The sequence below is a fragment of the Podarcis melisellensis genome (genome assembly GCF_964234715.1).
Source record: "Podarcis melisellensis genome assembly, chromosome: Z".
In the NCBI taxonomy this organism is placed as follows: Eukaryota; Metazoa; Chordata; class Lepidosauria; order Squamata; family Lacertidae; genus Podarcis; species Podarcis melisellensis.
This window is the reverse complement of record NC_138547.1, coordinates 29,489,363-29,507,095: the sequence shown is the minus strand read 5'-3', so window position 1 is coordinate 29,507,095 and position 17,733 is coordinate 29,489,363. Positions and strand designations below refer to the sequence as shown.

At 44.0% G+C, this 17,733-nt stretch overlaps 1 protein-coding gene across 3 annotated transcripts in view; it reads right to left on the bottom strand.

The window, feature by feature from the left end:
• Nucleotides 1-17,733, bottom strand: part of LOC309361962 (connector enhancer of kinase suppressor of ras 2-like) — a 318,598-nt gene that overhangs the window by 184,779 nt on the left and 116,086 nt on the right. For all 3 annotated transcript variants that reach the window (XM_081897332.1, XM_081897331.1, XM_081897330.1), the window contains exons 3-4: nt 11,261-11,463; nt 6,953-7,040 (exon numbers count right to left, since the gene is read on the bottom strand). In XM_081897332.1, coding sequence (XP_081753458.1) covers nt 6,953-7,040; nt 11,261-11,463 — 291 coding nt within the window. The remainder of the gene's footprint in view (nt 1-6,952; nt 7,041-11,260; nt 11,464-17,733) is intronic.

Here is a 17,733-nt window from a genome sequence, read left to right as displayed (position 1 = left end):
GTCTCTTGACCACCTTCCTCTTGCGTCAGCTTCAGACTTGGGGCCTCTCTCTGCCACAGCCTCTCCCAGCTCACTAAGTCCAATTAGGCTTTCAACATCCAACAGCTCTTCTTCCTCGTCTTCTCCCTTTGACCACCACCAGCCCCTGGGTTCTTCTTCCCTTGGGAGTTCCCCAGCTAGTGCCTTCCACTATTCCTCCATGTCCTGTCAGTCCATGACAGTAATTTGCAACATTTTTTTATGTTGCATTTTAAAGTGTTGTCATCTTCCCTGAAGGAGGAGGAGGGGATAGATAATAAATAAAAACAACAACATACAATAAATTCCATTATTATTATTATTAATCTGGAAGTATGGAGAATCCCCATTTACTTACTAGAAGACACCTCCCCCCACCAGGGCTTTGTACAATATTTGTTCTACGATATGAAAAGGAGAAAAGAAAGTGTGAGCATGTAATTCAACAGTGTATGCAACCTGCAATGTAATGGAAAGAATGGTTGCTTTTTGTTTGTTTTTTTGTTAGTAAAATGAGGATTATTTTTTTTAAAGGAAGAAAAGGTGGGGGAAGATAAGAAATGTCTACAGTATTTTTAGAAATTACAAACATTAAATCAAACAACATGCTACGGGTAACAAATGTTTATCTTGGGAGCATTGTCTAATTTTGGTTGTGGGGAATCATCTTTAGTTTGGTAAGCTTTATTAAGCTATACAAAACTGCAGTTCTGGCTGGTTTTTGTCTGTTTCTCTCCTCTCCTGGGGTTCCTATTTCTCTTCGGTAATTCAGCTTTATTGGAGTAAAGCCAAAAGGCCGTTTGTAAAATTAAATAACTCAGCAGTGCAATCCCAACATGCAGGGAAGCAAGGAACAGCACCTATACAAGATGGTGTTACCCAAGAGATGATTTTTTATCATCATCATCATCATCATCTTTATTATTATCTTTATTATTATTATGGTTTAGCACTGGATTGGAACAAATGGCATTCAGGTTTTTTGCAGAGCGTTGTTTCTTTTGATTTAGCACTTAAGAACAGATTTTCCAGGGGAAAGCGGTTTCCACTTCTAGGCACAGGACAAGTAGAAGTGTGGATAATCCCTGACTTTCAGATGTCAGAAATGATTGGTGAAACATTTATACGGTGTGAGCCAGAGTGCTCCTGTGGTTAAAGTGTCAGACTAGGACACGGGAGACTAGAGTTCAAATCCCCCACTCAGCCAGGAGGCTCAATGGCTGGCCTGGTGTCCGCCATGTACAAATGAGATAACCCAAACCCTCCACTCATACACAAATTTGTGAAACTCATATTCTGCCCCCAAAATAATCAGATAATCCCCTCACATCTGGAGAGAATGAATGATCCCTTGAAAATGGGGGAGGAAGAGATTTCAGCCTCCAGTTAGCAGAAAGAGCCTCAGCCTGTGCTAAAAGCCTTCGAGAAAAGCCAAGTTTTCACTTGGTGCTCCAAAACAAAAAGAAAAGGAACTAGGCAGCTCCCCCCACCCTGTGCTGGGAGGGCATTCTACTGAGTTTGTTACATCACCAAAAAGTGACTGCTCTCAACTATGCCTTTTCCAGTCTCAAGTGGTAGAGAATTTGCCGGACCCCTCCTCTCCTGAAAATAAGTCTCCAATGTTTTCTCCCAGGGGAGGACTAGTGTTAGGCATGCAAACTGTTTAGTCCAGGGAGGGGCCGTTGCCAGGCTTCTTAAATTAGCCCCACTCCACCCTCTTCCTTCTTTTATGGTAGTGCCCTCCCTCCCTCCGCCGTGTAGGCTTTGCTACTCACCCTATTTGGGGGCTGAATAGGAATTTGGTGGGAAAGGAGCCCCAATTGTGGCTCAAGAGAGGGGAAGGATCAGATCTCTCCCCACCCCCCGCCACCACTTATTGGATAACAAATTTGGAACACAGGCAGCGATCATTTCGTGCAGGGGTTCCATTCCTGCACCCAAATGCATCGGTGGAGCACACATAAGCACCCCAGGCTGTTATTTCCCACTCCCTTTCTTTCCTCTTCCAGATCCAAAAGAAAACATGTGGTGGCAATCATGCGTCAATTGGACTCACCTAAATGGCCGTTGCCTGTACATAAAATGGCAATCAAAATTATCAAGGCAACAGGGAGTTTTTTGGTTTGCAGAAAAGGCAAGTAAGAGGTGGCAGGATAAAAGTGTATAAATTCATGCACACCATGGGGAAAGTAGCAAGAGAAAGGTTTTTCTTCTCCTCTCGTAATAGCATTAGAATGGGGATTTCAGCCAGTGAAGCTGAATGTTGAATGCTGAATGCTGAATCTGATACTCCTGCTGCTGCACTCACTCTGCACTGAGTTCTCTGCTGCCTCACCCTCTCAGTAACCAACAGAGACACAAGGCACTGGGGAGGCAGGTATGTAAAGCTGCCCTGCCTGGTTGGACTAATGGGGGACATGACAAAGATGATACATGCTGTGCAGAAAGTGAATAGGGAGTAATTCTCTCCCTTCTCATTACCTGAGACCCAGAGGTCATCTGATGAACCTGAATGCTGGAAGATTCAAGGCAGACGAAAGAAAACACCTTTGCACATGGTGCAAATTTGCTCCCACAGGACACAGTGATGGCCACCACCTTGGATGGCTTTAAAAGAGGATTAGACAAATTCACGAAGAAGAATGAGGGTACCAATGGCTAATAGCCATGATGGATTTGTTGCATCACTGCTGTTGGAGGCAGTACAGTGGTACTTCGGGTTACAGACGCTTCAGGTTACAGGCTCTGCTAACCCAGAAATAGTGTTTCAGGTTAAGAACTTTGCTTCAGGATGAGAACAGAAATCGTGCTCCGGCGGCGCAGCGGCAGCAGGAGGCCCCATTAGCTAAAGTGGTGCTTCAGGTTAAGAACAGTTTCAGGTTAAGAATAGACCTCAGGAACGAATTAAGTACGTAACCAGAGGTACCCCTGTATGCTTCTCAATACTAGCTGCTGGGAGCTGCAGGTAGGCAGAGGGTCATTGTGCTCAGATCCTGCTTGTGGAGAACAGGATGGGCCACTGGTCTGATCCAGCAGGGCTCTGCTGATGTTCTTGGTTCTTTCCTGCTCAGACTACTGTGATTTAGCTAATCTGCTTAACCAGTTTGTGCAGATAGGTTATGTTTTAAAGAAATATAGCCAATTAAGACCTCTTCCCCATGCATGTTGCATCTCGAACCTTTTTTCATGGGTGTGAGAGCAAAACTTCAGCTGGCAAAGGAGCAACTTCAGAGCAGGACCTGAAGAGAACAGGCAATCCATGGAGGAATGCAAATGTCTGGGGGTGGTAGGGGAGGAAGTCCTTCAAATAAGCACATCCCAAGGCATTTAAGAACCAGAACCTGGAAATGAACCTGGAAATGTAATCAATGCAGATTTCATAACACTAGAGTAATAAGCAACCAGCATCCTAGACTATCAACAGTTTGGTCTTGGCAATTAGGTTTCCTTTCCTTCTGCCTTCTTGTGTGCCATCTATGGTGTCATTATTGTTCTGCTTTTTTAAAAAAAAACTTTATATAGGTTTGTATTGGCAACTCCTTTTCATTTTTATGAATCACCTTGAAAATTATGAGTGGCCGTCAACGGAATGTTGCTCAGAATGGACCCACTGAAATTAATGAGCATGACTAAGTTACATCCATTAATTTCAATGGGTCTGAAATTAGGGCCTATCCACACTTATAGCTCACACTTTAAAGCTCCACGTCCAAGCATCCTTTCCCCCCTTTTTTTCTTTTTGCCCAGTAGCTTCCACTGTGAATACCTGCTCTTTAAAAATGAATTAGAGCAAATGGCAATTCATGGAAAATCCCCATTGCCGATTGTTGCACTTCAACTTTAAAGAGTGGTATTTTACGGGGGAAACTCCAGGGCAAAAAAAAAAGAGTGTTCACACCAAGACTTGGAAAGTGTGGACCTGTGCCTGGAAAGAGTGGGACAAAAAGTAAGTGTGGACAACCATTTTAAGTGTGTCCAATTGACACAAAATCACCAATGCATGGGTCCTTTTGGACCAGAAAGAGGGCAGAATGGGTGTGGGGCAGGGGTGGGGCATACTTATGTGTGCTCTGGCTACACACAAAGGGGCTGGGAATGAAACCCCTGCATGAAATGGTCACCACCTATACCACCCATTTATGAAAATATTACATTTTATTTTTAAAATGTAGATGGTGTGTGGGTGTGTAAATATTGTAATTAAAGTAACCAGCTAGTAAATAAGTAAATAAGGTATGGTGGTTGGGATGGAAGGACTTCAGTTGGTGATTCTGGGTTTTCCCCAGCTATCAAAAATGTGAAACCCGTCCACACTTCTGATGCAGAAAGATTACAAAAATTGAAATTACGGAGGCACAGTCCAATCATCCAAGGAGCACAGAAATATGGAAGGCTCTCTCTCTACACTTGATGGTCAAGTATGCCTTTGAAGTTTTCATTTCTGTAGCAAGGGAAGGCATTCAATCAGCTTGCCCGTCTGGACCCCAAGGCAATTCTCTCTCTTTTACACACACACACACACACACACACACACACACACACACACTGCCTGTACTAGTTGAAAATACTTCAAATGGAATATCCATTTTAGAAGACGTGGCTTCCATTTAACTCTCAAACACCAAGAGGATAAATCAATCGCAGCTGGGCTTTTGAGCTAACGATGCCAATCAAACATCATTCCTTTTAATTTATGCATCAGAAAGGCAACTCAAATTTCCTTTGCAGCAAACCTAATTATTTCAGGTCAGAGAATAAAGGCCTTCAGTTGTGGAGTGTATCTGAAATTTTTCCCCCTGTTTTGTAGAGTGGAATGAATTAATTTCAAAGAACAGACCAGGCCTGGGCAGAGAAATCTGATGGTTTTCTATTTGATAACACAAAGCGTTCTTTGCCCAGATTGATTGGGGATTCATATCACACAACAGAAAAATCTATTTGCTTTCTATACCCACCTCATTTAAATTAGAGATTGGTTAGACAAAGTTTCTCCCCAGATGTATAAAGGCAGTCTGTGAACGGCTTATAAAAGGGCCAAAACTCAGGTAGTCAGATGGTTAATTAAACAATAGAATCATTTACTTAAGGCCAAAGGGTTACGTTGAGGAAAAACATAGGCAGGGAAGGACATGGGTTTATAGGTTTATAGAATGATGAAAACTGTGAAGAGGATGGACAGAAATATATAATTTTCTTCCTCTCTTATGCTTAGAGGCACTCAGCAGACTAAATTAGCCATAGATATGGGACAAACAACATATAACATGACCAGCCCTACCATTAGGTAAAATGAGGTGGCTGCCTCAGACAGCATTTGCTAGGAGACAGGCTAAAAGTTGTTGGAAGACAGAGATGAAAGATGCATTCTCCTCCCAGTCCCAGACACTATGGCCAACAGTCAGGGACAGCAGCAGAGTATACGTCCACACTGCCAGAGGTGGGTGAGCAGGGTGTGCCCCAAGGCGGGGCACAGAGGGCACCCTCCGGAGCCCTGCAGTTCAGGGTAGAAGAGGGGTGGGGAAGCTGCTGCCCACTCTCCTCCTGCCTCCCACTGCTGGGTCAGGCCTGACCCGTCAGCAGAACTGCAACGGCAGGCCGTGGCCGAGGAGAGCGGATGGCAGCCTTGCTGCTCACTCTCCCTCTGCTCTCCGTCACCAAGTCAGGCCTGACCCAGTGGTGGAGGTGGAGCTGCTGTGGCTGGGCACACCTCAGTGGGACCAGGGTAGGATGCGCTCCGGTGCCGGGTCAGAGGGTTGGCGGCAGCATTGCCACTGACTCTCCTGCTCTCCACTTTTGGGTCAGACCTAACCTGGTGATGGAGCCACTGCAGCTGGGCATGCCTCGATGCAGGAGGGCTGCTTTGCATTGCTGAGTCAGAAGTGACCCAGTGGCGGAGCCGCTGCCACCGGGTGCAAGGTGTGCTGCAACCAAGGAGGGCACTCTCCTTCTCTCCTCCCCCGGGTCAGGCTGCTTTTGCGGGTGCAGAACCAGGCTCCGATGAAGGTGCCTGCTGTGAGGGTGCCTGTTTGTGTGCCCGCTCTCAAAATTGTGCCTGGGGCCATGACACTCACGGCACCCCACACCCACACTATGCCTCTGGTCAAAGTTGATGGGAGTTGAGGTCCACCAACATCTAGAGAGCCATGGGTTCCTCATCCCTTCAGTAGGATATGGGGGTCATTGAGTTTATCCAAAAGCTTCGCTGCGAAGGTGAGTTTTGAAGTGTGATTTCTAGGGAAGGAAGGGTCAGAAATGGACAAATGATGAAGCTATTCCATGAATTTTGGGTGGTGCGGCACTTTATATTTCCATCATTATTACATATTGTGAACTGATTCAATTCTAATTCTGCAATGTGGCTTTAGTCGTAGAAAGTTTTCAACGATGTTAGACGTGGAGGCTCACCTGGTGTCTTCATTATGTCTTTAATGGTTTCTTTAGGAACTAGGGAAAAACATTCCTCTTCTCCCAGGTCTTCAGTTACCGGTAATTAAACAATTTGTGGCCTTTTGTGTGGAGTATTGTTTTTGAGAAACCTCAGGCTAAAAGGGGGGGGGCAAATGTGGCCCTCCAGTCCTGTCTTCGTGGCCCTTGAGACAGTCCTACTCCACACCACCTTCCGAGTCACACACCCTCTCCCAAGGCCATGTTCTCCTATGGGTCTTCTACTGCATTCTCCTTCAGTATATTTGCCTGGTTGGAATATGTTCTTGAACTCTATAATTCCTGTGGTTTAAACCATAGGAACATTTAAGGGTCAGGCTTTGTAAGCTGAAGAAACCCATTTTTGCTGGAAACCACTGCTTTGATGTTCCTTGCTTTGCCTAAGCGCAACAAAAGCTGTGCAGAGGCCCCAGCAGCCAAGGAAGGAGACATATCTTCCACTATGGAAGTAATTTAGGAGTAATTTAGTAGAAGATTAACTAGCTCTTACCTGCTGCACTATGGTTGTTAGTTCCAGGCACAGTTGAACAATGTTATTTTTCAGCAGTGAGTATTCTGTCACACTGACAAATGGAGACCTATTAAGAATAGGGGATTTAAAGAGAAAGCAAGTTAGGAGTCTTCACATTTACAGTTCCGGTAATCAGTCTAATGCTATGCACTATTCATATTTCCTATAAGGAGAGTCTGACTAATGAGCATGTACACACTGATTTTGTACAATTTTGCACTGTATTAATGGAAATATGCCAAACTATTAATAGGCCAAAGAAAGGGCAGGTTCTACAAGACCTAGTCAACTGCCTACATTGATCTTGGCTTCTTGCACTGTAATTATTAAAAATGGGACCGTGCACATTCTTTCACAAGACTTTCACAAAGCTCTGTGAAAGCAGCAGAGGGCCCTGTGTTTATTCTTTGGCATTTACGGTAACAAAATTCAGTCCATACATTCAAATGGGCACATGACACAGTCTTCCATGTGTTTGAGAGGGAGAAGAAAAGAAAAAGAAAAGACTGAAAGCACCTGCACTTAAAAAAATCCCCCTGCATGAGGAAATATAATGCAACAGGAATGTTAACTATCCACATATGGGATAGTATGCAAATGTATACACATATGTACCTGGGAGTAAATCCCATTGAACTCAGTAAGAATTTATTCTGAATACACATGTGCAGGAAGGAGGGCAGAGAGTGAGTGAGTGGGGAGATAATGTTTGAAATAAGCAGTCCCCCAATACAATCTAAGTTAGCAGGGTATAGTCTCCGTTTATAGTTCTTTGCAAACTGCTTAGAAGTTTTAATTACAGTTAAGTGGAATACTAATTTCAGTAAGTATAAACAAACATATAAATAACTGAGGGATGGTGTACACACATACGATGAAATTCAGACAGAAAAGTTGGGGCCTTGGAGACCCAGTCACAATATAGGGTTAGATTGATCCTTATGTTTATGCTTGCAAAGCAGGTGTGGAGAAACCTGAGGCCCTCTAATGCTGCTGAACTACAACTCCCACCACCCCATGTCCTTGGCCATGCTTGCTGGGATTTGTAGTTCATCTGCAACATCTGGAGAGCCAAGGTTTCCCCACCCTTGCTGCAAATAATAGACTCAGGAATTGTTGGGAGGTGCAGAGTCGTGGGGTGGTGGGAGATTGCCTGAATTTGAATCCAGCCTGAAAATGTTGCCTTTTCCAGCTTGACAAATGGCAGATCACCTTCCCTGCTCAATAACTGCTTATCTCCTGAAGAGCAGATAGGACTGTTGCTCAGTCACCTTCCAATTATATATGAATTTGATCACTCCAGGTAAACCTAGAATTCTCAAGCAGGGTTGAACCCAACATGTGCCCTGTTCTGCCCTTTTCTTTTGTCAATGAAAGGGACAAAAATATTATTTGTGAATTGCCTTCTACATGTGTGTCAAGGCAATTTATTATAGACATATAATAAAAAGCTAGCTTTAAAAGTCAGATTTAAAAACAATACCAAATGAATAGAGACTTTTTCAATGAGCTGGACAAATTAATGTCATTTCAGCACTGTTCAAATACTTAAAAGTAACTAAGTTCCAGGCCTTTTGAACAGTATTGAAACATCCTTCTAATATCACCTGGACACACCCAATATTTTAAAGATTGCTCTACCATCTTTAGAGACTGGTATTAGTACTTTTGGTCTCCCCTGAATGATACCAGTTGGTTCACTTTAGTGCTGAGATGGTTTTTAGCTCTTAAATGTAATATGAGTTTTCTGCTGAGTGTCGTTCCATTCCTTCATGCAAACTTTGGCATTTAGTGTTCCATGTTTAAACCTTATACAGTGGATGCTTGGGTTGCGAATGTGATCCATTTGCATGTTTGCAACCCACAGCGTTTGCAACCCGCAGCGGCACATCTGCGCACGTGCGGGTTGCGATTTGGCGCTTTTGTGCATGCATAAAGCGCGATTTAGTGCTTCTGCACATGCGCGACCACCGAAACCCGGAAGTAACCTGTTCCGGTACTTCCAGGTTTCGGCTGTCCAAAACCCAAAAAAACGCAACCTGGAGCGCCTGTAACCCGAGGTATGACTGTATTATACTCAGGCCACCTAGAGAATTAATAATAAGGTGATCAGAGAATTAATGGTAAGGTGTTCATCCTCCCTCCCATCTGATTTGGGGTGTGATCATGTGGGAGTGGCCCTGATCCAACCTGGAAACAGTCCAACCTTATCCAGGTCCTGAACTGATTCAAGGGCCTTGCACAGTCATGCAATGCAGACCTGATTAAACACTCTGAGTGGACCCTATTCAACCTGGGGCTGCTGATGCAGCTGAATCTCAGGTCAGTTTGGGATTCATGATTTGGCTGGATCTAGTGTAAAGCCCTAATGAATATTTATTTATATTCATGGTTATAAGTGGCAGGAAATGTTAAAAAGTGGGCAGTCACGGCCACCTGCTTCAGACCACACTTTTACTGCAGTTGAGGCCACCAGCAAATACTCTGGTGTAGCCCTGTGGTGTTGCTTGGGTATAGTGCTTTGCTTAAGGATAGAGGAGAAATTTGTCTGGTTCACAGTTTTAAGCAAATCAACATCATCTGTACCTCACAGACAAGAATGCACATCAGAAAATCACCATCCTTCCCATTTTACACTTCTCTGAATTTTGCAGTACATCTCCCAGCTCAAAAAAGCATACCGAAATGCATTATAAATACATATTAAGGATAAAACATGTTCAGAAATGGATGCATTGATATATAATTATTTAAATTTGCGTTCTATGTGGATTATTTTTTTTAATCACAGATTAATTTAGTTATTTGAACTGACTTAACAAGATTTTTATATACCACTTAATGGAAGAAGAAGAAGAAGAAGAAGAGGAAGAGGAAGAGGAAGAGGAAGAGGAAGAAGAAGAAGAAGAAGAAGAAGAAGAAGAAGAAGAAGTGTCCCTCTAAATGGTTTACATGACATTATATGAAAATGTAAAATGGGATGGGAGACACATATGAACAAACACATGTGAAACTGACACAGACCTGCCCAAAGCTAAGTCTTTGCTGAGAATCCTATCACTCTGGGAGCTCATCGTAATATTTCAATTAATATTTTATTGGAGAACAACTCCCATTTCTGCAGCCAGGTCCTGAAACTCCACCTCAAGCCATGACAAATGAACAATGGGGAAACTGAATGTTGCAGAGGGAAGGGAACCTTCCAGATTGGTGTTTCTTTGCTAGTATATTCTGCAACATGTTACTCACTCAAATAATAGTGCATTAAGTGGTGGATTTATACTGGACAATCTACCATACCCATCATTTCACTGAAATGGTTCCCCAAGGTTCCAGCATTGTTACTATCAAGGGAAGCACTCACGTACTTTGGCATTTTCTGCTTTTGCTCCTCTTCTGTGGAATGCATTTTGCTCTGCCACCACAGGTGAAGCAGACATCTTGCTTCAGACATCTTGTAAAGACTTACCTTTTTGCCCAGGCTTTTCCTGATCCATAATATTGGCCCATGATTGATGTGTATCAGCCCCCCAAATCTATGTATGATTTGCTTTCACATGTCTTGATGGGTTTTTACCAGATTTAGGCTGTATCTTTGTTTTCACAGATACTACTTTCATATCGTACATCATGTCCACCAGTTAGAAATTTTTAAAATACTAAATGGTTGAAAAATGTTTTTAAACAAAACAAAACTTGCAAAAAAGCAACAATAATCTAGAAGATTTGCTGCATAACAAGTTACAGGAGTTCAGCAGGAAACTTCAGGGAGACATGCACTGATAGGAAACAAAGCAGTGCATGTATAGCTGGCTTGCTACCATTATATGAACACAAATCGCTGTACGTGCACAATGAAAAGAACTTTTGGAACTTCTGCCTGTCCAGTGCTTTTCCCTGCGCAGAAAACACTGCTTTCCCCTCCGCGCAGTCTTCTGGGAAAACTTCACCTAAGGCAGAATAGCAGAGTAGCAGCGGTTGTCTTCGTGTGGAAGGAGAAGGAAAGAGTCCAAAACACTGTACTTCTACTCTACAGCGTTTATTTACAAACTCCATCAGAGCTTCCTCCTCTCGCTCTCTCGGGGAAAAGTGAAAGTAACTCACACAGACAAATGAATTACGTGACTTCCCGTCGAAGTCCCTCCCAGGCACAGGGCATTCCAGAGGTTAACCCATAAACCACCATACTCCACAAGAACATCTGGAGAGGTTCAAAGGCAGAAAATACAAAGCCAGTCTTGTATCTTTCAAACATATCTTAAAAAAAAACAACAACACTTCAATTACCTGTCCAGCCAGGCAAGCAAGTTCTTGGCAGCACCAATGAGGTCAACCACAGAGGTAAGAAAATCATTTGGCAGTCTTCTGGAGGCCCTGCCATCATAATGGCCACTCCTCCTCCTACCCGTGATGAAGTTCTGGAGGTTTTTGGCGGAGGCATTCAGCTTGTGGGAAAGAGTTCGCAGGTTTTCTGTCTCCAGACCATAATTCTGAAAGCAAATGAGACATTTGGTACATTTAAAAAGCACACACAATAGAGCAGCAGTGTGCAAACATTTAAACTTTTTTATTATTATTTCAGACATCTTTTTGAACTACAAAAGCAATGAGAAAATTTATTACGATTATTTCTTGATTCTGTTAACTGGGCCACCTTTTGTCACATCAGATTAGTTTTCAGCATACAAATAAAATAACATGGGACTTAAAATTCGTAAGGACCATTCGGAAACTATTTTTATTTTATTTTTTGAAAAATTACACCTACTTTATTAAGCTACAGTATTTGTTTTAATTAATAAAAATTAACAGCGCTGTGGCATCTTGTTCAGCGGACTCCTTGCCTACCAGCCTTGGGTTCCTGATTACTAGCATGCGAGTGACAGGACTCAGCCAGAAACGTGGTCTGGCTCCTTAATCATTGATATTGTAACCTCTGACTCAGCTCAGTTCTCTTCACCAACTGGTGTTCTGGTCCCTGCTGGACTCTGAAGTCAAGACACCAGCTACCCATGGTTCCACGTTCATCTTGCCTATTCCAGAGCTCCAAAAGACCTGTCACTCACAGACCCTTGGAGCCATGCTGAAACATGTAGGCATAATGCTTGTACTGTATTTGCACCCAGCATTAGAAACCCTCAAGACTCATATTTCTGAGCTAGGGTATCAAAGACCCAGCAACATATGTGGTTGATGGGTACACCTGGCAGTGCCAGATTTGCGTATATGCTAAACAAGCTATAGCTTAGGGCCCCACTCTCTTGGGGCCCCCCAAAAAATTTAAAGGGAAAAAAACTTGGATGTACATTTCCAAAATATAAGATAAAAAACAAATAAAAGGAAACCTACATACAGCAACAGTGTTTTGTGTTGTGTATGCTCCTATGATGTATTTCACTTTTAATATACTTCTTCTTAATTGTATTTCAGTTCAACAATTACTTTGATAAAATACATATTTTGTTATGTGCAAATGGCTTCAGATACTTATTAGGTTCATAAATTACCATAAGGTAAAGGTTAAAGGGACCCCTGACCATTAGGTCCAGTCGTGGCCGACTCTGGGGTTGCAGCCCTATATACACCGTATACCTCCCAGATGCCTTCCCAGCTATCCAGACCACTTATACATTTGTGGCTAGCTTAGTAGACAAGGGCAGTAGGAATTCAACCTGACAGCATTATGCAGGGAGTACTGTACCTGCATTCTCTAGCCACTCAAGCCATTGCTGGCATCTCCGTCTGTTCTTCTTGCTTGCTTTTCAGCAATCTGCTTTCCCAGCTCCCATGCTAACAATACAAGCCACCGTGCCTGCCCATAATTCATCCCTCTCCAGCTACCCAGGGAGCATACCAATTTCCTATCAAGAGAGACTATTATCGCTATCAGAGGTAGACAATACTAACAGTTTCTAGTTGCTGGATTTCAGATAAGTCAGCCAATTCCCCAAGCACTGGATGAAGTGAGTCTGTGCTTTGTCAGTTTCTTCACCAATGGGGATAGTGTGACACCCCCACCTGCTATGGAGAGCTGAAGCCACTCTTTTTAGGGCAGGGGTGGGGAACCTCAAGGTCAAACCTTAGGTCCTTGCAACTCTCCTAGGCTATGTACACTCTGCAGGCCACACCCCCACTGCACCCTCCACAAGTGCTTTTGCCTGGCCAGAATGCATCCTTGAAGTGTGATGATGTCTCTTGCTTGCCTGAATAGAGGCTGGAGAAGTGGGCATGGGCATGAGAAACCTCTGGTTTTTACACAGCTGTAATGTAACCTACTGCACAACGGTCATATCCATGGTTCCACCTAGTTTTGCCTTTGGCATGTGGCCCTCACAAGGTTTACTTTGAGGGAATGCAGCCCCTGAAAAAACTTCGCTACTGCTACTGTAGGCAGTATTGCACTTGATGTACCAGGGCTGACTCAAAGTAAATAAGCTTCCTACGTTTCTTGTATCTATGTCCCAAACCAACTGGGGCTTCCAGTTCATTTCTAAGTGTAATTCAAAATGCTGGATATCAACCTATAATGCCCCACAGAAGTTGGGACCAGGATAATTGAAAGACCACCCCCTCTGAGTCATTGTTCCATTAACCACTATCTTCAGAAGTGCATTTGCCTAGGGAATGGAATAGGGCCTTTTCATGCGCACCATCCAGGCTTAGGAGTGTCCTGTTTTCCCTGGGATTCTGAGTAAACAAGGCAAATGCTCAAAACAAAAAAAAAATTCTTCCAGTAGCACCTTAGAGACCAACTAAGTTAGTTCTTGGTATGAGCTTTCGTGTGCATGCACACTTCTTCAGATACACAGTGTGCATGCACACGAAAGCTCATACCAAGAACTAACTTAGTTGGTCTCTAAGGTGCTACTGGAAGGAATTTTGTTTTGTTTTGACTATGGCAGACCAACACGGCTACCTATCTGTAAGGCAAATGCTGTTGGCAATACCAATGGAGAAGCAACTAAAGGGGCATCAAGGGCTGGCCCAATGTCAGAGTCCAAGAAAATAGAAGCCACAACAAAGGATTGAGTGAGAGCTAAAGTCTGAGCTTAGGCAGGAGGTAGGGCACCATGGGCATAACTGGGGGGGGGGCAGATGCCAATCAAGCACATCAATAAAAATACTTAACTAGCTGAGGTTCTGCCCCACCCCCCAATAAATCCTGGCTATTTCCATGGTAGGTACATGTTGTTCTAGAAACTCTTCCACCCCAGCACTGGAATTTTTGAGCAGGAACTGCTGGAACCACAGCCCAACCTCAGCTAATCCTTCTCAGCTCCCTTCTCTTCAGACCTTTATTCCCAATGAGTCCTTGTCTGTAGTCAGACATTTCTCCAGATGGGCCAGGTCTCCATCTAGCATTTAATGTTAAGTTTGGTTCTTCATATTTCCACATCAGTTTGCGATTTTTTTTATTTTAAAAGGTCCTAATGAAAGTTCACCAGCATTTTAGTTTCTCCTAATATGCACACCTTTCAATCCAATTTAGCCTACTTTGATTCATTTTTGTATGCTATTTTCAGTAATTTGTGCATTTATATGCACACACATTCCATGGCTGGAGAACTTCAGTACATATTCAGGGCTGTGCAGATTTTGAAGGCTGGCTGTATTTTGGCTCCATTATTGGTTTGGAAAGTTCACCTTTAAATGTGAACTGAATCTAATTTCTCCCCAATTCCTATCCAAGCTACAGAACTCCCATTATGAAGAGGATCCATGATGGGGTTATTGTTGCTTGTTTCTTTGTTTTGTTAGGCAGGTTTCAAAAATATTTTGCTCCACCAAGCATTTGATTTGTTTGGAATTCCCTTTGGTGCTTGGCTGTGTGTTGATGGCTCTGTTTTAATGTTCTCTGTTTTATTCCATTTGTTAGTATACATCTTTATAGCTGTAAGTTGCCTTTGGGGCCCCTTCCCAAGCCCTAGTGGTGGAGAATAAATGATTACAGAAATAAAAATAAACATAAATGTTGTCCATGAGTGAACCTGGAAAGGAAAAAAGGGGGAAAGGAAAGCAGGAACACCTCAAAATCTTTTAAAAATTCAAAATGTTCTTCAGAAGTGCGTAATAAATTTTCACACAATTTTAGGAAACTTTGGTAATCATCCAGGATAGTAGCTGAGGTAAAAACTACAAAGCTACACACACACACACACCAATCCTGAGGTAAATTAGAATCACATAACTGAACATGGATTTGAACCCAAGATACCCTTGGTCCCAGGCCAGCACTGTGCCCACCAGACCCAGCATGGAGACAAAAGTGTAGCATGGGGGGGGGTAGAGGGCTGTGGCCCCGGGAGCAGAAGCGTGGGGGGCATGAACCAGGTGCCCCCCACATGCCTCTAGCACGCGAGCCCCCTGGGTGAGTGCAGAGGGTGTTCTTTACCCTCAGCGCCCCACCCTGCTCCCGCCCACCAGTTGACGGGCAGACCTGCGCACGAATGGAGACAGGGTGTGGAGGGTGCTCTTCAGCTTCTGCCCCCTGCTCCCACTGGCGGCAGCAGTGGCTTGGTGAGTGCCAAGGGTGCTCTTCACCCTCCATGCCATGCCTATGCCCAGGTGCAGCAACAGCAGCAGCAAGGGCTGAATGAGCATGCTCTGTCCTCACCTGGGAAGTGCGCATACCCACACCTGCCCCAGGCACCTGTGGACTGTGCTACGCCCCTGCATGGAGAACCTGTTTCCTTCCAGTTGGTATCGGACTACATCTCCCATCATCCCTGATGAATGGCACTGCTTGGTGGGGCACATACCGGCACATAGCAGGAGGAGACGGATGAAGAGTAATCACATGGCTACTGTGAAAAGGCTGTGGCACAGTGGCACCTGTTTTGCATGCACACAGCCCTAGCATCTCCAGGTAGGGCTGTTAGAGAGCAGCTCTTCAGGATTTCAGACAAGGATATCTGTCAGTGTAGACAATATTGAGCTAGATGGACCAGGGGTCTGGCTCAAAAAAAGGCAGCTTTGAATGTTCATACTGCTTTACACAGCACTTTCCTATTAAATATTCGGCTGAACTCAGAAAATTGCTTCTTTCTGAGTCGGACCACAGGTTCATGTAGCTCAGTATTGTCAACCCTGATTGGCAGCAGCTCTCCAGGGTTTCAGACTGGGGTCTGTCCCAGCCTTATCTGGTGATGCCAGAGATGGAAGCTGGAAATTTCTGCAAGCGCATATGCTCTATCACAGGGCTATGGCCCTTTCTCAGACTTTGGTCTCCACAGAGGAACATTTCTTAAAAACCTAGATCCTGGTATTTGCATTTTACCGATTCAGATCACATGTTAATGCAGCTTCAGTAGTCATGATTTAACTCCCGAGACTGACTGTATCCTAAAGTGTTAACCCAATGGTAAATAAGTGCTTGCCCCAGAGATTTCAAGAAACTGTTAAATAAAAAAGCACGTAACAAGTGCTAATTGGGATGAGTTTTTAAAAGAGAATTTGCAAGCTTTCAGGAAAACGCAACAGGAGAAAGACATGCTTTAAAGACATTTTGTATTGTTCATTAGCAAATATTACACTTAAGAAATTACTGATCCATTTTATCTCAGGCCAGTCAGTGAACAGGCACTGAAGAAGTAGCTGAGCAGCAGAAACGTTTAGAAAATCCTTATCCAAATGTTCTACATGTGTGTAGGTTGTTGTCTAAGAACATGAAAACAATTTTCAGTGATGGCATCTTAATGGGGGTTCAGTTTCCACACAGCATCTGGAAAGTGTTGGGGTACAGTTTTTCTGGCTGTGTGAACACCACCAAACATCCTTGGGCATAGGGAAGAACACAGGTAGAGCCCTACTAGGTCAAGCCCAAGGCCCTTCTAGTCTAGCATCCTGTTCCGACAGTTCCCAAACAGGTGCCTCCTTGGAAGCTCACCTGCAGGATCAAACCGCATCAGCACTTTCATCCCCTGTGATTCCCAGCAACAGGAATTCAGGGACAGACTGAAGAACTGAGTATGAACTAGCATAGAGAAACATCATGTATGAAATAGAGAGGCAGAAAGAAATTCATCTGAGTTTGGTATCAGCTCAAAGAGGGGCTCACTGCTGTGACTAGCCTTCTTGTTCCTGCTCCCTGTCTGTTCAAACAAAGGAATAATTTTTACAAAACTAAAAAACACACACCCGTAACTTTGCAAAGGTAGATTTGCAGTGTTCCCTAGGAAGAGGGATTGGCTGTTAAACAGCTCTGGGAACTATAGCTCTCCGAGGGGAATAAAAGGTAAAGGGACACCTGACCATTAGGTCCAGTTGTGGCTGACTCTGGGGTTGCGGCGCTCATCTTGCTTTATTGGCCAAGGGAGCCGGCGTACAGCTTCCAGGTCATGTGGCCAGCATGACTAAGCTGCTTCTGACGAACCAGAGCAGTGCACGGAAATGCCGTTTACCTTCCCGCCAGAGCGGTACCTATTTATCTACTTGCACTTTGACGTGCTTTCGAAATGCTAGGTTGGCAGGAGCAGGGACCGAGCAATGGGAGCTCATCCCGTCACTGGGATTCGAACCACCAACCTTCTGATCGGCAAGTCCTAGGCTCTGTTGTTTAACCCACAGCGCCACCCGCGTCCCTGAGGGGAATAGGGGTCCCCTAATAACTCTCAGCCCCCTTAGCAAACTATAGCTCCCAATATTTTTGGGCTGTTTTAAGTGGAATGATGCATAGTGCAGATGGGACTGCTGTTGCGCCCTCAATATTTTTTGCAAAACTAGCTCTGAATCTGCATACATGCACGTACACACACTCCACC